At 42.1% G+C, this 23,509-nt stretch overlaps 1 protein-coding gene across 1 annotated transcript in view; it reads left to right on the forward strand.

The window, feature by feature from the left end:
- Window positions 1–23,509, forward strand: part of LOC149468502 (beta-1,4-galactosyltransferase 1-like) — a 170,677-nt gene that overhangs the window by 120,682 nt on the left and 26,486 nt on the right. The window contains exon 4 of the mRNA XM_089670016.1: window positions 8,482–8,669. Within this exon, the coding sequence (XP_089526142.1) occupies window positions 8,482–8,669 (188 nt within the window). The remainder of the gene's footprint in view (window positions 1–8,481; window positions 8,670–23,509) is intronic.

Below are 23,509 nucleotides of genomic sequence, written 5' to 3' on the forward strand. Positions count from 1 at the left end.
TTAGAGGAGCTCTGCAGATACACTTAGAGGAGCTCTGCACATACACTTTTTGCCGGCTTGGAATTAATCTTATTTTCATCCTACTTCTTCTTCTTCTTCTTCATCCTCATCCTCAGAAGAAGAAGAGGATGAGGATGAAGAAGAAGAAGAAGAAGTAGGATGAAAATAAGAATAATTCCAAGCCGGCAAAAAGTGTATGTGCAGAGCTCCTCTAAGTGTATCTGCAGAGCTCCTCTAAGTGTATCTGCAGAATAGAGGAACTCTGCACATACACTTTTTGCCGGAAACCGCTGTATGGAGGGAATGTCCCATAACTGTCAGAAATAGACTATTTCTGACAGTTCTGGGACATTCACTCCATACAGCGGTTTCAACCGCTGTATGGAGGGAATGTCATAGAACTGTCAGAAATAGACTATTTATGACAGTTCTGGGACATTCACTCCATACAGCGGTTGAAACATTGTATCTATTTTTTTCCATAAATGACATTCTGCAAATACACTTAGAGGAGCGCTGCAGATACACTTTTTGCCGGCTTGGAATTAATCTTCAACCGCTGTATGGAGGGAATGTCATAGAACTGTCAGAAATAGACTATTAATGACAGTTCTGGGACTGTCCTTCCATACAGCGGTTGAAACATTGTATCTATTTGTTTCCATAAATGGATCCATTTATGGAAACAAATAGATACAATGTTTCAACCGCTGTATGGAAGGAATGTCCCAGAACTGTTAGAAATAGTCTATTTCTGACAGTTCTATGACATTCCCTCCATACAGCGGTTGAAACCGCTGTATGGAGTGAATGTCCCAGAACTGTCAGAAATAGTCTATTTCTGACAGTTATGGGACATTCACTCCATACAGCGGTTGAAACATTGTATCTATTTTTTTCCATAAATGACATTCTGCAGATACACTTAGAGGAGCGCTGCAGATACACTTTTTGCCTACTTCTTCTTCTTCTTCTTCATCCTCATCCTCTTCTTCTTCTTATAAGGATGAGGATGAAGAAGAAGAAGAAGAAGAAGAAGCAGGATGAAAATAAGATTAATTCCAAGCCGGCAAAATGTGTATCTGCAGCGCTCCTCTAAGTGTATTTGCAGAATGTCATTTATGGAAAAAAATAGATACAATGTTTCAACCGCTGTATGGAGTGAATATCCCATAACTGTCAGAAATAGTCTATTTCTGACAGTTATGGGACATTCACTCCATACAGCGGTTGAAACCGCTGTATGGAGGGAATGTCATAGAACTGTCAGAAATAGACTATTTATGACAGTTCTGGGACATTCCTTCCATACAGCGGTTGAAACATTGTATCTATTTGTTTCCATAAATGAATCCATTTATGGAAACAAATAGATACAATGTTTCAACCGCTGTATGGAAGGAATGTCCCAGAACTGTTAGAAATAGTCTATTTCTGACAGTTCTATGACATTCCCTCCATACAGCGGTTGAAACCGCTGTATGGAGTGAATGTCCCAGAACTGTCAGAAATAGTCTATTTCTGACAGTTCTGGGACATTCCCTCCATACAGCGGTTGAAACCGCTGTATGGAGTGAATGTCCCAGAACTGTCAGAAATAGACAGAAACTGTCACAGAACTGTCCTTCTTCTCATCCTTCTCCTTCTTCTCATCCTTCTCCTTCTTCTCATCCTTCTCCTTCTTCTCATCCTTCTTCTCATCCTTCTTCTCATCCTTCTCCTTCTTCTCATCCTTCTCCTTCTTCTCATCCTTCTCCTTCTCCTTCTTCTCATCCTTCTCCTTCTCCTTCTTCTCATCCTTCTCCTTCTCCATCTTCTCATCCTTCTCCTTTTCCTTCTTCTCATCCTTCTCCTTCTGCTTCTCCTTCTCCTTCTTCTCATCCTTCTCCTTCTTCTCATCCTTCTCCTTCTTCTCATCCTTCTCCTTCTCTTTCTTCTCATCCTTCTCCTTCTTCTCATCCTTCTCCTTCTTCTCATCCTTCTCCTTCTCCTTCTTCTCATCCTTCTCCTTCTTCTCATCCTTCTCCTTCTCCTCATCCTTCTCCTTCTTCTCATCCTTCTCCTTCTTCTCATCCTTCTCCTTCTTCTCATCCTTCTCCTTCTCCATCTTCTCATCCTTCTCCTTCTCCTTCTTCTCATCCTTCTCCTTCTGCTTCTCCTTCTCCTTCTCCTTCTTCTCATCCTTCTCCTTCTTCTCATCCTTCTCCTTCTTCTCATCCTTCTCCTTCTCCTTCTTCTCATCCTTCTCCTTCTTCTCATCCTTCTCCTTCTTCTCATACTTCTCCTTCTCCTTCTTCTCATCCTTCTTCTCATCCTTCTCCTTCTCCTCATCCTTCTCCTTCTCCTTCTTCTCATCCTTCTCCTTCTTCTCATCCTTCTCCTTCTCCATCTTCTCATCCTTCTCCTTCTTCTCATCCTTCTCCTTCTTCTCATCCTTCTCCTTCTCCTCATCCTTCTCCTTCTTCTCATCCTTCTCCTTCTCCTTCTTCTCTTCCTTCTCCTTCTCCTTCTTCTCATCCTTCTCCTTCTCCATCTTCTCATCCTTCTCCTTCTTCTCATCCTTCTCCTTCTCCTTCTCCTTCTTCTCATCCTTCTCCTTCTCCTTCTTCTCATCCTTCTCCTTCTCCTTCCTGATCTCCAAGGGCATTTAAATTAAAGGTACAGTGTTCTGCACTAATTTATAGGCTCTCTGAAGCCTAGAAACCCTTTTTATAAGCCATCTTCGTAGCGAAGAAATTCGCATCGAATCGAATTTCATACTGGAATTCGCCGAATCAGCCGAATCGAATTTTTCAATACTTCGCTCATCTCTAATAATAATGTTTAGTGTCTTTAGGCGATTTCAGATAATTAAAAATAATAATAATAAAAGTTATAAAGATGTGCCAACCTTATTGTCATGGCTGTCCTGCCATGTGCTTCTTGTCTGTTCAATGCAGCATGAGTCTGAAAAAGAAGAAGGAAGTGACGTGATCTTAGGTCTCTAAGAGAATGCACCTGTTTAGCTTGTCAGCCTGTGAATAACCATAGTGTCTTCATGCCTTGCTTGTGTGTGTGTGCGTGAATGGATGTATGTATGTGTTGTGTCCTTCGCATCTCTTAGGATGTCTTTTCATGTTAAATGTGGACGTCATAATTCTCATAACTCAGAACCTTGTATGGCAAACAATTCTGCTTAGTAGAAGGGATACTACATATATGGTCTTTGGATTGACAAGCCCATATGTAGTGGCTTCATAAGTTGACAATATTGCATCAGCCTACTCATGTGACCAGTTTCTCTGTTTAAAGGATAGTATAACTAAGAATGTATCTTTACAACATAATATCTCAATAATATTGTATAAACAAAAATCTATTTATGTGACACATATTACCAATTTATAAAACATAAATTAAATACACACAGATACTATTAGAATATATATTATTTCATACTAATTCTATTTTGGTTCACTTCTAACTCCCATAACATCCTACACCAGAGATCTTCTAACCAGATATGCCCATTCCAGCTAGTTAACTCCAAATATTCTGACATTTTTCTTTCTCAGCTATAACTGAAGAATTTAACACTATCACTTGTTCAAGGCCAACCGCACATTTTAATATTAATTATGATTAATCATAAAAACCAAATATTTTGCAAGCTTGCCATAAATATAATATAATTCCTATAAGTGTCAAATTATGAATTTGGAATTAATGTTTAACAGCTCAGGCACGTTCAAATACTAGTTCAAATATGACTGAGCTAACCCCCCAAAAAGCTGTCACTGCAGACCACTAATCATAAGTAGCTGAGTCATTCCCCACCCTGAAGCCACATGTATACAAGAGGTTTGCATACATGTGGTTTTGGGTGTGGGGAGTGCCTCGCCAGTGATTGCCGGTCTGTAGTGACAGCGACAGAGTTCATCCATAGTACAGACACCCCTCCCACAGTCCAGACCCCTCAGTATAGACACCCCCATCCCCAGTACAGACCCCTCAACACAAACACCCACCTCCCTGTATAGACCCCTCAGTACAGACACCTCCTCACCCCCCTACCTCAGTATTTACCTCTTGGTGGGATAACTCAGATGAGTTTCGACCAGTATCTGAACAAACCTGAGTTCATACATAGTACAGACACCCCTCCCACAGTCCAGACCCCTCAGTATAGACACCCCTATCCCCAGTACAGACTCCTCAACACAAACACCCACCTCCATGTACAGACCCCTCAGTACAGACACCTCCTCATTCCCCTACCTCAGTATGTTCCACTATACTCAGTATAGCTCAGATGAGTTTCGACCAGTATCTGAACACACCTGAGTTCATCCATAGTACAGACACCCTTGCCCAAAGGACAGACACCCCTTTCCAAATGTAAAGCCTCAAAACAGGCACACCCCCCCAGTACAGATCCCTCAATACAGAAAACCCATCCCCCCTACCCTAAGTACAGAACCCTTAGTACAGATACCCCCTTTCCCAGTACAGACCTCTCAGCACAGATCCCCCTCCCAAACTCACTTACTACACCAGAAGATCAGATGAAGAGGCAGCTCAGAGTGAGGGGCAGTCTTCTCCTTGGCTCTGTCATATGACTGGAGTGGGGAAGGAAGCCTCCCCTCACTCTGAGCTGCTGCTGTCACGAAAGCAGTGGGTGTAGCATATCTAGCTGTGCTATGGCTGCCTGACTTTTTTTGTGTGTTGCAAGGTGCTGCATCTTGGGATCGCATGCTATTATTAAGCCTATGATTTATCAGAACACCAAGATCCTTCTCAGACACTGACTTTCCCAGTAGTACCACTCCTAGAATGTTTTTAGCCCCCCAAGTGCATAACTTTACATTTATCAACATTAAACCCCATTTGCCACATAGTTGCTGAAATAAAAAGTGCTGTGAAGTCAGTTTGTAAGTTGGGGACAACCTGTAAGCATGTTATTCTAGTACATACAGTAGGTTGTCATCTGCAAAGAAAGACATTTTACTTTTAATCCTAAACTCTATATAATTTATAAATAGGTTAAAAAGTAAGGTTCCCAACACTGAACTTTGGGATACAGCACCAATAACCTCAGACCATTCAGAGTATGAATCATTAACCACTACTCTCTGAATATGGTCTTTTAGACAGTTTTCTATCCATTTACAAACTGAATTTTCTAAGCCTATAGACTTTAACTTACATATTATCTGTGTACAGACATACCTCAGTTTACGAATGCCTCGATTAACGCAATATGAACAGATTAATTGGTTTTTAGTGCATTTACAATTTTTTTTAATCATGTCCCTGTACAGTACTATGCCTTTAAAGTGCACTTCATAAAGAGTTTTGAACAGATAAGACTTTTTTTTTACTTTATTCTGACCTCCGGAACGGATTAAATTGGTTTTCAATGCATTTGCAAATTAAGTTTTAATTATGTCCCTGTACAGTATTTATGCCTTTAAAGTGCACTTTTGAACAGTTTTGAACATGTAAAATACTTTTTTTTTTTTTACTTTTCTGACCTCCGGAATGGATTAATTGGTTTTCAGTGCATTCCTATGGGAAACCACGTTTCGGTTTATGAATATTTGCAATCCGAAAAGTCCCGCAGAACGCATTCAATTCGTAAACCGAGGTACACCTGTATTAGAACTGTATCAAAAGCTTATTGACAGTCCAAGTATACTATATCCACAGCCATTCCTTTGTGTACGTTTTTACTTACTTCCTCATAAAATCAGATTTGTTTGACAATGTCAGTCTTTCATGAACCCATGCTGTCTATTACTTATAATATTGTTTTCTAGCATAAACTCTTTTATACGGTCTTTTATAAAACTCTCCAGTATCTTCCCAACCACAGAAGATAACTAACTGTTCTGTAGTTACGAGTTACTAATGGACCCTGGATAGTGGTAAAAACTTTACAGAGGTTGTAACCCTTCCCTACTCCATCCAAAACTGAGAAAAAAAGCAGAAATACATTTTGTAGGTCATGGAAAGTTTTTGTCATAATGTTTACATTCAGTACATACTTGCACATTTGGCTCAATTACCTCCCAGCATGCTCTTCATCAGTGATGACAGGTCCAACCTTCAGTCACTGCTCTACTCCCCATCACCTCCATCTTCCTTCCTGTTTCTTCGGGGTGCCATGATGCTTATCTTTGGTCATTTGTTCTTAATGACTGTGTGATATCGCTTTGTTCATAAAAAGACATGTTGTGTCCCACCACTGTGTGATACATTACTTTGCTAATAAAAAAGTCACATTACATCCTGTTGATATTGCTTTTTTGATTTACAAGGCTACTGATCCCCATTGTACTCTGGCAAGGTGATCAATGACTTCCTTTACAACTGCCACTTTATTTCTTTCTAGGTACACATGATGTGCACCTAGCAAGAAATACTTTTCTTGAACAAGACATATTCAGGATAGTTTAACCATTCCAGACCACCCTATAGCAGATATATTGCTACAGGGCGGCACAGGTGCGCAAAATCACGTGTATATATATACGTGATTGTGCATTACCGGGTAGGGGGCACATGCGCATGTGCGCCCTACCCATGCTGCCATTCGCAGATGTCAATCACTGGGTCCCAGCCGATGATTACTCACCAGCAGCCAGTGATTACCGAGGATCTCTTTTGTTTACTAACAGTTCTCCTCCCTGTCAGCTCAGGCACACTGCTTTGGATGGCTGTGCATAGCACAGCCATCCAAAGCAGCGTGCTTACAGTAAAGCACACAGGCACTGCCCCATAGTAAAACACACCCAGTACACAGTTAACCCTTTGATCGTTCCTCATGTTAACGCCTTCCTGCCCAGTGCTTAGTACAGTGTGAGTGCTTTTTTTTTAGCACTGAGCACTGGGGATGTCAGTGACACCAAGTCAGTTCCCCCCCAGTGTCAGAATGTCCGCAACAGTCCTGCTATAAGTCGTTGACCATCGCCATTATTAGTAAGAATTTTAAAAAATTACAAATCCCAGTATGTATACTGCCATTTGTAAACACTATAACTTTCACATAAACCAATTAATTTACACGTATTGGGATTTTTTTTTTAGCAAATACATGTGGCAGAATACATTTTGGCCTACATTTATGACAAAATTAGATTTTTTTCCTTTTTTTTACTGGACATATTTAATAGCAAAAAGTCAAAAATATAGTTTTTTCTCAAAATTGTCGGCCTTTTTTTTTATAGCACAAAAAATAAAAAATGCACAGGCGATCACATACTACCGAAAGAATGCTCAGTTTGTGGGGGAAAAAAAGGACATGAATTTCATTTAGGTGCAGTGTTGCATGACTGTGTAATTGTCAGTTAAAGTAACACAGCGCCGTAGCGCAAAAAATGGCCTGGTAAGGAAGATGGGTAAATCCTCTGGAGGGCAAGTGGTTAAAGGAGTTTCCATATAAAGGAAGCACATTTCAATTTTCCCTTTCCTCCTGCTATATTACGTCGAAAATGTAGCAGGTAGAGTTTGGGGAAACAAGCTGTTTTCCTACTTATGTATTACCAGTATGCATTAAACCAACAGTGTTGTGGCTCTTTTAGTGCTTGTAAATAGGTTAGACACAGATGTGTTTTCCTGGGTTCTAATCATCTCCTCAATAAGCTTATGGTTTATGAAATTAGATGATTTGCTTGTCTGCATTGGCTTAGATGTCAACTAGTAAAGTACATTTGGTCATAAAAGACTAACCACTCTTATTAACCATTCTATATATTTGACAGTATTGGGTTCTTTGGGTAACGGGTTTTGTAGATAGAGGTTTTCTATTTAGTATTCATTTTTTCTGTTGGTTGAACTAGGTAGACGTGTATTTTATCAACTTTGACATAAGAACTGCAGTGCTTGAAAATAAAAATTGTTCTTTCAAAAACAATTTTTTTTCTCCAATTGTGTTTCACAAACAATTCTTTAGAATATGATTATTCATTGTTTATTTGCCACCATTCCTGGAGAGTACACCAGTTGGCATTGCTGTAATATGGGGATGTATCATTCAAGAGCAATTTCTGACCTCTGGGAAATGGGGTGTATCGTTCTGGTAAGTCTTGATCCATATAGGGTGATGATGGTGATAACCCACTACCTGAATGAGTTGCATGTATTCTGCTGCACTGTGGATTATGGTGTGGGATTGGATAATCACATTTCAAATGGGGCCTGATATTCTGGAGAGTTATTTATAAAGCAGAATTGAAGAACACTATGTAGGATATTAATCATTTTTGGATTAACAATTTTATTTATTTATATTTTATTTTTAATTTAATCTTAATTTAATTTAGTCTTCAATCTTCAGTTCTTATGTTTCATTTTTTAGGAGTTTATATGTCAGTCTTTCTGCAAGATGCCCATGCATTTGTATTGTTTTATGAGTGTTATAGCACAGACTTGTGTTTATCTTTTTGCAACCTGGCTGTGTAGCTATGACAGTTAATGATTATATGTGATTGATGTTAACAGCATGGCAAAACAACATTCAACAAGGCCAGATTGATGAATGTTGGCTTTTTAGAGGCAATAAAGGAATATGATTATAACTGCGTCATCTTCAGTGATGTTGACATCATTCCAATGGATCAGAGGAATCTGTACAGGTGCTCTGAAAACCCCAGACATTTAGGAAATGCTTTGGACAAGTTTAATTACAGGTAATTACTTTAAATTCTCACTTTGATCTGAATGAAACACAGATGATAATTATTTATTTTAGCTCTTCCACCTTGTTAGTAAGTGCATTTTCTAGCAAATCTAAGTAATGAAACATTGATAAAGAGTTACAGTAACTTATTGTCTTATCGTATATTATCATATATTATTATTATTATTATTATTATATCATATATTATCATATCTATTATTATTTTACAGGATTTATATAGTGCCAACAGTTTGTGCAGTGCTTTAAAATATTAAGGGAGACAACACAGTTATAATACAATAAAATAAGAGAGGACCCTGCCCATAAGAACTTATAATCTTATAGGGTTGGGCAAGGTTATAACTGTGTAGGTAATGGAAGTGATAAAGTTCAGTTAGTTGGAGATGTGATAGGCTTCCCTGAAGAGATCTGTTTTCAGGGATTGCCTAAAGGCAGCCAGAGTAGGAGATAGCCACATAGACTGAGGTAGAAAGTTCCAAAAGGATTGGGGAAGCTCTGGAGATGTCCTGGAGAAGAGCATGGAAGGAGGAGACAAGGGAACTTGAGAGCAGGAGGTCTTGGGAGGAGTGGAGAGGATGATTTGTGTGATATTTGGAGAAATGATTGGTGATGTAGCTTGGGTCAGAGTTGCGAATGGCTTTGTATGTTGATATTAGTATTTTCAATTTAATTCGCTGGGTTATTGGAAGCCAGCAGAGGGATTGGCAGAGATGGGTGGCAGACACTGAGTGACTAGTAAGGTAAATGAGTCTGGCGGCGGCATTCATCATAGACTGAAGAGGGGATAGCCTAAGGTGAGGTAGGCCTATGAAAAGAGAGTTGCAATAGCCAAGGAGAGAGCATAACAAGGGAGTGAATGAGTAGCTTGGTGGTTTCATTAGTAAAAAAGGGGCAAATATTAGAGATGTTACAGAAGTGAAGTCTACAAGCTTTTGACAGCGATTGGATTTGGGGCCGAAAGTCCAGGATTACACCTAGTACCCTAGTGCGAGGGGAGGTCCTGATAGTTGTATTATTGATCTTGATGGAAAAGTCATGGAGGAGAGCACAGGCAGGGGGGAATATTATCAGCTAGGGTTTAGAGAGATTTAGTTTAAGGAAGTGGTGTGACATCCATACTGATATGTCAGTTAGTATGTTATTAATGCGAGAACATACTGAAGGAGTTAGGTGACGAGTAGAGAGATAGATTTGGGTGTCATTGACATAGAGGTGGTATTGGAAACCATAAGAGGTTATCATGTGACCAAGAGAGGAGGTGTAGATGATGAAGAGAAGGGCTCCAAGAACAGGGCCTTAGGGGACCACTACAGAAGGAGGAAGTGGACAGGAGGAGACAGAATTATAGGTGACACTGAAGATAGGAGAACCAGGAAAGAGCCTAATCTCATAGGCCAAGGGAGTGAAGTTTATTAAGAAGGATCGGGTGGTCAACAGTAGCAAAGGCTGCAAAGAGGTCCAGTAGTGGACTTAGGTTTTAACAGTTAGCAAATCATTCCTGAGTTTTAGTAGGGCTGTTTCTGTGGAATGCTGTGAGCGAAAGCCAGACTGTAAGGGGTCAAGAAGGTTGTTTTCAGTGATGTAGGAACTAAGACAGTTATAGACTAAGCATTCTAAGCGTTTAGAGGTGAATTGGAGCTAGGAGATGGGTCTAAAGTTGTTCAGGTTGGTGGGGTCCAGTGGGGGGCTTTTTAAGTATGGGGGTAATCTGTTCATATTTTAGAGGAGAGGGGGAGGTGCCAGTAGATAGGGAGTGATTGAAGATGTGAGTAAGAGAGCATAGGATAGAAGAAGAGGGTGACCGTAGTAGTTGTGAGGAAACAGGATCCAGGGGACAATTGGTTAGGCGGGCATCTGAGAAAAGTTTGGTAACCTCTTCAGTAGTAGCTGGTTCAAAAGAGGAAAATGTAGACTGTGCTGTTAGACAGGGTATGGTAAGTGGGGAAGATATCTGTACAGTGAAAGTGCCCTCACATATTGCATTGATCTTGTTTTTGAAGTGATTGGCAATCTCTTCGGCAGTGAGTGAGTTGGTGGGTAAAGAGCGTGGGGGACAGAGCAAAGTTAAAGGTAGAGAAGAGCTGATGAGGACTGGATGACAAGGTATTAATAAGAGTGACAAAGTAGGTTTGTCTGGCAGCATGGAGGCAGGAATTGTATTTTAGGAGTGCAGATTTGTATACTGTGAAGTCCTGCAGGGATTTGGTTTTACGCCGCTGTCGTTCAAGAGTACGACAATGTCTCTTGAGGTCTCTGGTGTCGTCAGTTTGCCAAAGTTGTAATGGTCAGGCCTGATTCATCGTGTAGTTAGAGGAGCAAGTGCCTCCAAGTGAGGTTGAGAGTAAACTGTTGTAGACAGAAGTGGCCAGGTTAGAACAGGAAAGGGGAGAAATTTTGTTGTAGAGGTGGCATAATAGAAAAAAGAAAAGAAGGGTTAAAGTACTGCTTGGAGGCATAGGTGGTTGGAGAAAGTATGCTGTGAAACTGATGAGGTTGTGATCAGAGAGAGGAAAGGGGGTGTTGGCAAGGTTGCCAGGAGTGCAGAGATGGGAGAATACAAGGTCAAGGGTGAGTGGAAGTAGGTGTCCATTGTATTAGGTCAAAAGATGGAGGTTGAGAATTTGAGATGTAGCCGAGCTTTTGACGTTAACAGGGTTGTTAAAGTCACCAAGAATGATAGTGGGTATTTCAGTGGAGAGAAAGTAGGGTAGCCAGGCAAAGAAGTTATCAAAATCATGATACTGGTCCAGGAGGCCGAAAAATCACTGCAGTCCTCAGAGAAATTGGAGAAAACAAACTAATACAGTGCACCTCGAAGGAAGAGAGAAATAAAGAAGGAGGGATAGGAAGGACTTGGAAGGTGCTCTGGGGGGGATAGAAGGAATCCAACTCCACCTCCTTTCCATCCACTGGGTCTGGATGAGTGAGTGGAGTGGAGTCAGTGGAGGCCACCATGAGTCGAGTAATAGGTAGGAGTGAGGGTGATATGTTTAAGTTGTGGGGTAGAGAGGAGGGGTAAAATAGGGACAATTTGAGGACAGAGAAGACTAATGTGAGAAGGAAAAGTAGAGTGAGCATATTAGTGGGTAGTGGTAATCAGACTTCCTAGGAAATTAAATATCAAATGTTGGTTGATTTTTCAAGAGTGTAGCAGAGTTTTTGTTGTATCTTCATACAGCTTTAGTTATCCAGCGTAAGAGAATGCAGTTGGTGACTGATATTGGCTATATAGATATCTCTCAAAATGAAAGAACAATCCAGTCCAATGGTGAAAAGTGATAAACCTTTTAATATGATCCTTGAGATAAACTATCTCAAATATGATCCTTGTGTTTTATATTAAAACTGACACATAGCAGAATAGACTTATTGGTAACCCAGCACAGTCTCATCATACTGATGGTAGCATCTCCCGGTAGAATGTGGAGACTGATGGGACATCCATAGCATGCACTAATTGGGATGGATGTCAAGGGATGAACCAGAAGTGACGACGCTAGATGAAATGAGTAACATCACTTTGGTGTTGGTTCCACTGTGTTCCGCAGCTGTTGGTGGGAACCAAGCGGGGAAGATGGCCACACACTTCACCAGTGATTGGACTGGAAGTGATGTCACCTCTCGAAGGATCTTGGTGTGGTGGACTGTGCCCCAGCACGTCCAAGAGTCTAAAGTTCAGGGATAATGCATTTCAAAGCTAAAGCTTCTTTATCAAATCCAAGCAATGAATAAAGGAAGTCACTTATATAGACAACCTTAGGGGGGGGGGCTTGGGGTGTGTCTTGTCTCCACATAGCACCAGAGATCTCACCATCTATGATAAATACCAATATTGTGTTAAAACGTATATAGAATTAAAATACAATTAAAATACTAGAAAGTGTTCTTGCCGCAACCTTTACCAAATGATTGATAAAATGTAAGCAGTGCACATTGCAAGCCTGATAGTGAGAAATGCATTTCAGCTTGTATTTTGAAGCTCACAGTCCAGCCTGGTGAGTCATCTGCCTCTTGAGTGACCTTTGGTTGCTGCACCTGGAGAGGGCGGAGTAGGCTCACTGTGCTGAGACAGCTGGGTTGCTATGACAACTCACTCTGAGAGGAATGTCAGCATGTCTGTTCTAAACAGGCTTTTTAAACTTGGCAAGTTCACTGGCGATTGCCATCTTCAAACACTTGTAGTTTTAAAAGTATAAATGCTATCGTGAAAAGGTTTATATTGTGACAATCACAAGAAACAGACCTAAATTATGATGTATAGTATGTCTCTGAAAGATAAAAAATGAAGGCACAGTCGCAGTTTACAAAAAGTCCCTTAAAATTTCTGGTGTCTAGAGTGGAGTTTCAATGAAAGTCAATGGGAGGGGTGAGGTGCAAACAAATGGTCATATTGTGAAAACTATCAGGAGTATGTCCTAGCCGTGAACATTTTTAGTGACAGCAGGGTTAGCTGAACGTTTTGATATAAGATATGTGTAGGTGGGCTTGAAAATGAAAGAGTGATGGCAGTTTACAAATCATGTTCTGATTTTTCTGATTTTTCCTTTGCACACTCTAGCTGTGCTGTGCTGCTCAATGCATTCCTATGGGAAAATTTTGCCACAAAAACCGCGATATTTCTTGAACGATTTGGCGAAACGTTCCACAAAGCAATAGCAATCCGATCGGGAACAATCCGCACGTTTTGATATATTACTTGTATTTGTAGTGTAAAAACTGTGGGAGGAGTTAGCGTGGCAAATATGGCTATAATAAGAATAAGAATATATATGTGAGATAACAATAAGTGTTCCTGCCATGCAAGAACACTTAATTAGGTTGGACTGACAATTTATGTATATCGTACTGAATACTATATAACAAATATTAAGTAAGGTATACAATATAATAAAAAAAGGCTCTATTTTCTACACTATAATTAACCCTATGGGCTCCAAAATCAATTATAGATATTACAAAAGAATGTTTTAAGGAAAAAGATATAATAAAAATATATAAATATAAAAGTAAAATATATATAAAATAAATATAAAATCATGGCTCATAAACTAATACAAACTATTATATTTTAGTATATATATATATATATATATATATATATATATATATATATATCAATATCCCGCTTTAGTTCAACTGCTGTATTGAAACTGCTACAACACCCATTAAAAAAACACTCAGAAAAGAATGGTGTATGCGACTGACCCCTGTCTGCGACTTCCCCATAAGTTGATCTAAATTTATAGGGAGATGGGGCTGGCAAACATTTGTCAATTGATCAAATTAGGATCTGATAACAGACACTTGAATGGGAAGGGGGAAATTGTAAAAAAAAGAACAAAAAAAAAAAAACAGACCAGCCACAGACACAGGCCGAAGTCAGATTCTTTGATCACTAAAGGCAAAAGGAGGTAATCAAATCACCAATTATACAAAGTTTAGGGGGTTCACATCATAGAAATGAAATCTGGATGCGTTTCTGCATGCACGTTTGTGACATGATCCGGTGCTTTTTAAATGCATTTTTGATGCGTTTCAGATGCTTTTTTTAGGTAATTTGGGGTCCAGTGTTAGAGATGAGCGAATTTTTCAAAAATTCGATACGGCTGATTCGGCGAATTCCAGGAAGAAATTCGATTCGATGCGAATTAATTCGCTACGAAGTTAACTTATAAAAAGGGTTTCTAGGCTTCAGAGAGCCTTTAAATTAGTGCAGAACACTGTACCTTTAATTTAAATGCCCTTGGAGATGAGGAAGGAGAAGGAGAAGGATGAGAAGAAGGAGAAGGAGAAGGATGAGAAGAAGGAGAAGGATGAGAAGAAGGAGAAGGAGAAGGAGGAGAAGGAGAAGGATGAGAAGAAGGAGAAGGATGAGAAGAAGGAGAAGGAGAAGGAGAAGGAGAAGGAGGAGAAGGAGAAGGATGAGAAGAAGGAGAAGGATGAGAAGAAGGAGAAGGAGAAGGATGAGAAGAAGGAGAAGGATGAGAAGAAGGAGAAGGATGAGAAGAAGGATGAGAAGAAGGAGAAGGAGAAGGAGAAGGAGGAGAAGGAGAAGGATGAGAAGAAGGATGAGAAGAAGGAGAAGGATGAGAAGAAGGATGAGAAGAAGGAGAAGGATGAGAAGAAGGAGAAAGAGAAGGATGAGAAGAAGGAGAAGGATGAGAAGAAGGATGAGAAGAAGGAGAAGGATGAGAAGAAGGACAGTTCTGTGACAGTTTCTGTCTATTTCTGACAGTTCTGTGACATTCACTCCATACAGCGGTTTCAACCGCTGTATTGAGGGAATGTCCCAGAACTGTCAGAAATAGTCTATTTCTGACAGTTCTGGGACATGTATGGAGTGAATGTCCCAGAACTGTCATAAATAGTCTATTTCTGACAGTTGTGGGACATTCACTCCATACAGCGGTTTCAACCGCTGTATGGAGGGAATGTCCCAGAACTGTCAGAAATAGTCTATTTCTGACAGTTCTGGGACATTCACTCCATGCAGCGGTTGAAACATTGTATCTATTTGTTTCCATAAATGGATCCATTTATGGAAACAAATAGATACAATGTTTCAACCGCTGTATGGAGGGAATGTCCCAGAACTGTCATAAATAGTCTATTTCTGACAGTTCTGGGACATTCACTCCATACAGCGGTTGAAACATTGTATCTATTTGTTTCCATAAATGGATCCATTTATGGAAACAAATAGATACAATGTTTCAACCGCTGTATGGAGGGAATGTCCCAGAACTGTCAGAAATAGTCTATTTCTGACAGTTGTGGGACATTCACTCCATACAGCGGTTTCAACCGCTGTATGGAGGGAATGTCCCAGAATTGTCAGAAATAGTCTATTTCTGACAGTTGTGGGACATTCCCTCCATACAGCGGTTGAAACCGCTGTATGGAGGGAATGTCCCAGAACTGTCAGAAATAGTCTATTTCTGACAGTTCTGGGACATTCACTCCATACAGCGGTTGAAACATTGTATCTATTTGTTTCCATAAATGGATCCATTTATGGAAACAAATAGATACAATGTTTCAACCGCTGTATGGAGGGAATGTCCCAGAACTGTCATAAATAGTCTATTTCTGACAGTTGTGGGACATTCACTCCATACAGCGGTTTCAACCGCTGTATGGAGGGAATGTCCCAGAACTGTCAGAAATAGTCTATTTCTGACAGTTGTGGGACATTCACTCCATACAGCGGTTTCAACCGCTGTATGGAGGGAATGTCCCAGAACTGTCATAAATAGTCTATTTCTGACAGTTCTGGGACATTCACTCCATACAGCGGTTGAAACATTGTATCTATTTGTTTCCATAAATGGATCCATTTATGGAAACAAATAGATACAATGTTTCAACCGCTGTATGGAGGGAATGTCCCAGAACTGTCATAAATAGTCTATTTCTGACAGTTGTGGGACATTCACTCCATACAGTGGATTCAACCGCTGTATGGAGGGAATGTCCCAGAACTGTCAGAAATAGTCTATTTCTGACAGTTGTGGGACATTCACTCCATACAGCGGTTGAAACATTGTATCTATTTGTTTCCATAAATGGATCCATTTATGGAAACAAATAGATACAATGTTTCAACCGCTGTATGGAGGGAATGTCCCAGAACTGTCATAAATAGTCTATTTCTGACAGTTCTGGGACATTCACTCCATACAGCGGTTGAAACATTGTATCTATTTGTTTCCATAAATGACATTGTGCAGATACACTTAGAGGAGCTCTGCAGATACACTTTTTGCCGGCTTGGAATTATTCTTATTTTCATTCTACTTCTTCTTCTTCTTCTTCATCCTCATCCTCATCCTCTTCTTCTTCTTCTTCTGAGGATGAGGATGAAGAAGAAGAAGAAGAAGTAGGATGAAAATAAGATTAATTCCAAGCCGGCAAAAAGTGTATGTGCAGAGCTCCTCTAAGTGTATCTGCAGAGCTCCTCTAAGTGTATCTGCAGAATAGAGGAACTCTGCACATACACTTTTTGCCGGCTTGGAATTATTCTTATTTTCATCCTACTTCTTCTTCTTCTTCTTCTTCATCCTCATCCTCATCCTCTTCTTCTTCTTCTGAGGATGAGGATGAGGATGAAGAAGAAGAAGAAGAAGAAGAAGTAGGATGAAAATAAGATTAATTCCAAGCCGGCAAAAAGTGTATGTGCAGAGCTCCTCTAAGTGTATCTGCAGAGCTCCTCTAAGTGTATCTGCAGAATAGAGGAACTCTGCACATACACTTTTTGCCGGCTTGGAATTATTCTTATTTTCATCCTACTTCTTCTTCTTCTTCTTCTTCATCCTCATCCTCTTCTTCTGAGGATGAGGATGAGGATGAAGAAGAAGAAGACGTAGGATGAAAATAAGATTAATTCCAAGCCGGCAAAAAGTGTATGTGCAGAGCTCCTCTAAGTGTATCTGCAGAGCTCCTCTAAGTGTATCTGCAGAATAGAGGAACTCTGCACATACACTTTTTGCCGGCTTGGAATTATTCTTATTTTCATCCTACTTCTTCTTCTTCTTCTTCATCCTCATCCTCTTCTTCTTCTTCTGAGGATGAGGATGAGGATGAAGAAGAAGAAGAAGAAGTAGGATGAAAATAAGATTAATTCCAAGACGGCAAAAAGTGTATGTGCAGAGCTCCTCTAAGTGTATCTGCAGAATAGAGGAACTCCGCACATAAACTTTTTGCCGGCTTGGAAATATTCTTATTTTCATCCTACTTCTTCTTCTTCTTCATCCTCATCCTCTTCTTCTTCTTCTGAGGATGAGGATGAGGATGAAGAAGAAGAAGAAGAAGTAGGATGAAAATAAGATTAATTCCAAGCCGGCAAAAAGTGTATGTGCAGAGCTCCTCTAAGTGTATCTGCAGAGCTCCTCTAAGTGTATCTGCAGAATGGAGGAACTCTGCACATACACTTTTTGCCGGCTTGGAATTATTCTTATTTTCATCCTACTTCTTCTTCTTCTTCATCCTCATCCTCTTCTTCTTCTTCTGAGGATGAGGATGAAGAAGAAGAAGAAGAAGAAGAAGAAGTAGGATGAAAATAAGATTAATTCCAAGCCGGCAAAAAGTGTATGTGCAGAGCTCCTCTAAGTGTATCTGCAGAACTCCTCTAAGTGTATCTGCAGAATAGAGGAACTCTGCACATACACTTTTTGCCGGCTTGGAATTATTCTTATTTTCATCCTACTTCTTCTTCTTCTTCTTCTTCTTCATCCTCATCCTCTTCTTCTTCTTCTGAGGATGAGGATGAGGATGAAGAAGTAGAAGAAGAAGAAGAAGTAGGATGAAAATAAGAATTCCAAACCGGCAAAAAGTGTATGTGCAGAGTTCCTCTATTTCTGACAGTTCTCTGACAGCTTCTTCACATGTACAGCGGTTGAAACATCTGTATCCTAAATGGAAACTAATAGATACAATGTTTCAACCGCTGTACATGTGTTCCTTCTGTCAGAGAACTGTCAGAAATAGCGGAGCTCTCTGCAGGGACACTTTTGCCGGCTGATCGGGAAAAATCCGATTCGCGCACCCGAAGTAGGCAAATATTCGGATTCGACGCAGATCGAATTTTTCCTGAAATTCGTATCGAATTCCGGTTCGCCTGGTTCGATTCGCTCATCTCTATCCAGTGTGTTTGTGATACTTTTTTTTTGTTATCCAGTGCATTTTTTACGTGTTTTACTGCGTTCCAGTACAGTTTTGTGCAGGAAAAATGCAGCATGTTCGACTTTTTTTCTGGAACAGGAACACACTGGAACTGCAAGTATTCGTGTGCACCATGCCATTGACAACATGTAACCTACTTTCTGTGCATTTTGAATGCAGAAAAAAATGCACTGGAATGCATGTAGTGTGAACCAGCCCTAAAAGATATTGAGAGCAGACATTTACCATAAGCATAGCAGTGTAAATTATCAGTCATACATGGTAAGGGAATGTTGTAAAGAAATGACAGAGAATTTTGAAGTGAACCTGTTCTTTGACCATGAAGGGCCAACCCTACTCAGAAGCATATACCTACCTTCCTTTCATTCCCCCACCATACTGTTCAGCTGCCTGGAGTGAAAAAAAGTCTCTGTAAATTTTGTATAAGCAACAAGTCCTAGATTACACAGGTCTGTGGACTCCCTATGTGAGAAGGCTGATTTGCCCAGCAATTTCACATGGCTTCTCCATACCTGGAACTACTGTGCATTTCCTCTGGCTTCCAGTGTTTAAAGTGATATTAGAAAAACAAACAAACATGGGGAGTCACTTTGGGTGGGGGGCCCATGGAACCCAGTTCACTTTGGAGAGGTGGGGAGACCCCTGTGTCAGCTCCCCATATCCCTCTTATGTGTAAATCACCCTGTGCCTGTTAGGGGTATAGGGTGATCATGCCTAATATTGTGTGGGCTTTGTCTCAGACTGTGTAGACATGTTTAGGAGATAGGTGTTGTGGGGGTTGTTGATTGTTTAATGTTATGTGGCTGCATCCCATTGTTATATTGTTTGTCTGGCTGTGGAGCAAACTTTTATGGGATGTATGTGTTTATGTGCATTAGCTTAGTGGGGGGGGGGTGTCTCCAACAGCCCTCCCTCCTGATGGGACTGTCTGCTGGTGTGAAGTTTGAATACAGTTGCAAGAAAAAGTATGTGAACCCCTTGGGATTATGTGGAGTTTTGCATGAATTGGGCATAAAATGTGCTCTGAACATCATCTAAGTCACAACAGTAGAAGAACACAGTCTGCTGAACATAATACTACACAAACATTAGATGTTGCCATGGTTTAATTGCACATAACATGTAAACATTCACAGTGCAGGGAGGAAAAAGTATGTGAACCTTTGGACTTAATAACTGGTTGACCCTACTTTGGCAGCATTAACCTCAACCAAACGTTTCCTGTAGTTGCAGATCAGACCTGCACAACGATCTGGAGGTCATTTTGGACCACTCCTCTTCACAAAACTGTTTCAGTGTAGCAATATTCTTGGGATGTCTGGTGTGAATCACTCTCTTAAGGTCGTGCCACAGCGTTTCAATCGGGTTGAAGTCAGGACTCTGACTGGGCCACTCCAGAAGGCGTATTCTGTGTTGTTGCAGCCATTGTTTTGTTGAATTACTTGTATGCTTTGGGTCATTGCCCTGTTGAATGTTGCAGCCATTGTTTTGTTGAATTACTTGTATGTTGCAGCCATTGTTTTGTTGAATTACTTGTATGCTTTGGGTCATTGCCCTGTTGAATCACCCATCCTCTGCGGAGCTTCAGTTGGCGGACAGATGGTCGTACGTTTTCCTGCAAAATGTCTTGATAAACTCTGAAATTCATTTTCCCATCAATGACAACAATCCGTCCAGGCCCTGAGGCAGCAAAGTAGCCCCAAACCATGATGCTCCCTCCGCCATGTTTTACAGTGGGGATGAGGTTTTGATGTTGGTGTGCTGTGCCTTTTTTTCTCCACACATAGTGTTGTGTGTTCTTCCCAAACAACTCAATCTTGGTTTCGTCTGTCCACAGTATATTTTGCCAGTAGTGCTGTGGAACATTCAGGTGCTCTTTTGCAAACTTCAAACGTGCTGCAATATTCTTTTTGGACAGCAATAGCTTCCTCCGTGGTGTTCTCCCATGTACTCCATTCTTGTTTAATGTTTTCCTTATTGTAGATGTGTCAACAAAAATGTTAGCATGTGCCAGAGATTTCTGTAGGTCTTTAGCTAACACTCTGGGATTCTTCTTTACCTCATGCAGCATTCTGTGCTGTGCTCTTGCAGTCATTTTTACAGGACGACCACGCCTAGGGAGAGTAGCAACAGTGCTAAACTTTCTCCATTTGTAGACAGTCTGTCTTACCGTGGACACATGAACCTCAAGGCTTTTGGAGATACTTTGGTAACCCTTTCCAGCTTCATGCAAGTCAACAATTCTTGATCGTAGGTCTTCTGAGAGCTCTTTTCTGGTTCACATCAGACAGTGCTTCTTGAAACCAGTAAACCCAAAACAGATGTGTGTTTTTTAAGGGCAGGACAGCTGTCAGCAACACATCCAATATCATCACACTGATTGGAGTCAAGGTTGGCTCACTCCTGGCTTCAATTAGCTCTGGGAGAAGTCATTAAGCTAGGGCCTCACATACTTTTTCCTCCCTGCACTGTGAATGTTTACATGTTATGTGCAATTATACCATGGCAACATCTAATGTTTGTGTAGTATTATGTTCAGCAGACTGTGTTCTTGTCAGGGCAGGAGCGCTGGAATGGGCAGGCAGGCCTATGCACGGTCACGCCGCAACTGACGACAGCCACCACCCACAGACCAGAGTCCCTCAGGGCGCGGAGTCTAAGCCCCAGGCTACCCTTCACCAGGGCCCCTGATGGTGGGAATGGACTTGACGCAGCCTGAGACCAGGTCCCGGCCCCCGAGTGACCCCAGCTGCGGTAACGACTGCCGCCAATGGCGTACAGCTGGTGGGAGCTAGATGGGAACACGAGTAGAGTAGTCAGACAGGCCAGGTCAATAACAACGGAGCAGACAGTACTAGACGGTAGGCAAAGAATACTCAGGTCACGGGCCGGGTTCAGCAACGGGAGGTCAGGTAAAGGGTTAACGCAAAGAATAGTCTTGTCCAAGCTGAGTCGGTTACCAGGAGAGCAACAGGAATAACACAAGAGCTTGCAACAAGGAAACATACAGGACACGAGTGCAGCGAGCACTTGCAGAAGGGGGTTTAAATGTGCTCAACCACACCCTTCTGAGGAGGAGCCGCAGAAGCCTGAAGGCATAAAGGTTCCCACCATGCTTTGCAGAAATCCAAGATGGATGCCAGCATGGAGATGCACAAGCTCTGAAGAAAGGTAGGACCTTGACAGTACCTCCTCCTCAAGGGCCCCTCCCCCTCCGCGGCTCAACAAAAGGTTTCTGAGGAAATCGGGCGTGAAAAGCGCGGAGGAGGGCAGGAGCATGAACATCCGCGGAAGGAACCCAGGAACGTTCCTCAGGGCCATAACCACGCCAATGGACCAGAAACTGTCCCCGAACGCGGACCAACCGAGAATCCAAGATGCGGCTCACCTCATACTCCTTATGACCGTCAACCCGGATAGGACGAGGCCTAGGCGGAGAGGCAGTAAAGCGATTACAGACCAGAGGTTTCAACAGGGATACGTGGAAGACATTGGAGATACGCATCCCAGGAGGAAGAGCAAGGGCATAGGTAACCGGGTTCACCCTGCGGAGAATGCGGAAAGGACCAACAAAACGGGGGGCCAGTTTTGGTGCGGGCACCCGAAGATTGAGGTTGCGAGTGGACAACCACACCCAATCTCCGACCTGGTATGAAGGAGCGGGCAACCGTCTACGATCAGCCTGGAGCTTCTGGTGCTGTGCTGAGTCCTTCAAGGACCTCTGGATCTTCCCCCACGAGGAGCGCAGGGCAGCCAGGTGGTTATCCACAGCCGGAATGTCCAGTGGAGAGAACAACTCAGGCAATACAGAGGGTTGGAACCCATAGTTGGCCATGAAGGGGGACATTCCGGAGGAGGAGTTGACAGCCGAGCTCCTCGCAAACTCTGCCCATGGCAGGAGATCGACCCAATTGTCCTGGTGATCCGCTATATAGCAACGAAGGAACTGTTCCAGGGCCTGGTTGGAACGCTCCGCAGCCCCATTGGACTGCGGGTGGTAGGCTGAAGAGAAGGAAAGCTCGATGCCCAACTGGGAGCAGAAGGCGCGCCAGAACCTGGACACAAACTGGCTCCCACGGTCCGAGACAATCACCTTGGGCAACCCATGCAAGTGAAGGATCTCCTTGGCGAAAACCGTAGCCAGTTCTTGCGCAGTCGGCAATTTCTTGAATGGAATGCAATGGCACATCTTGGAAAAACGATCGATCACCATAAGAATGACCGTGTGACATTGAGACGCTGGAAGGTCCACAATAAAATCCATGTCCAGGTGTGACCAGGGACGCTCCCCATTGGGAAGGGGTTGCAGAAGGCCCAATGGAAGATGCCAAGGAGATTTATTCTGGGCACAGACTGAACAAGCTGCTACATATGAGGCGATGTCAGAACGGAGAGATGGCCACCAGAATAACCGAGAAATGACCCAGGACAATTGGTTCTTACCAGGATGACCTGCAGTCTTGGAATTATGGTAGGTATGTAGCAAGCAGGTACGCAATCCCTCAGGTACGAAACATCTTCCAGCCGGTCTCTCAGGAGGAGCGTTAGTTTGAGCCGCCAAAATCAGCTCCCCAAGGGGAGAAGTCAGGCTGGTACGAATGGCAGCCAGGATCTGGTTTGGGGGAATGACCGAGGTCGGCTCAGTGTCCTCCCTGGACAGCTCGGAGTATTGCCGCGACAAGGCATCAGCCCTGACATTCTTGGAACCAGGCAAGTAAGAGACCACATAGTTAAAACGTGACAAAAACAGGGCCCATCTGGCCTGACGGGGCGTCAACCTCTTAGCCTCCGAGAGATATGTGAGGTTCTTGTGGTCAGTGAGAACTAGGACCGGAACCACCGAACCCTCGAGCAGGTGCCTCCACTCCTTGAGAGCCAGAATAATGGCCAACAACTCCCTGTCTCCAATCTGGTAGTTGCACTCTGCGGATGAAAGCTTCTTGGAGTAGAACCCACAAGGAAGTAGTGGTCCCTCGGGTGAACGACGCTGAGACAAGAGGGCGCCTACTCCTGTCTCAGATGCATCAACCTCGAGGACAAAAGGCAACCCAGGATTGGGATGAGACAGAATCGGGGCCAAAGCGAAGGTGGATTTCAGAGCCTCGAAAGCTGAGATGGCCTCGGGTGGCCACTCGTGAGGATTACTGC

This window comes from Staurois parvus, unplaced genomic scaffold, assembly GCF_062004578.1.
Source record: "Staurois parvus isolate SC_StPar_1 unplaced genomic scaffold, SC_StPar_1.0 ptg000086l, whole genome shotgun sequence".
In the NCBI taxonomy this organism is placed as follows: domain Eukaryota; kingdom Metazoa; phylum Chordata; class Amphibia; order Anura; family Ranidae; genus Staurois; species Staurois parvus.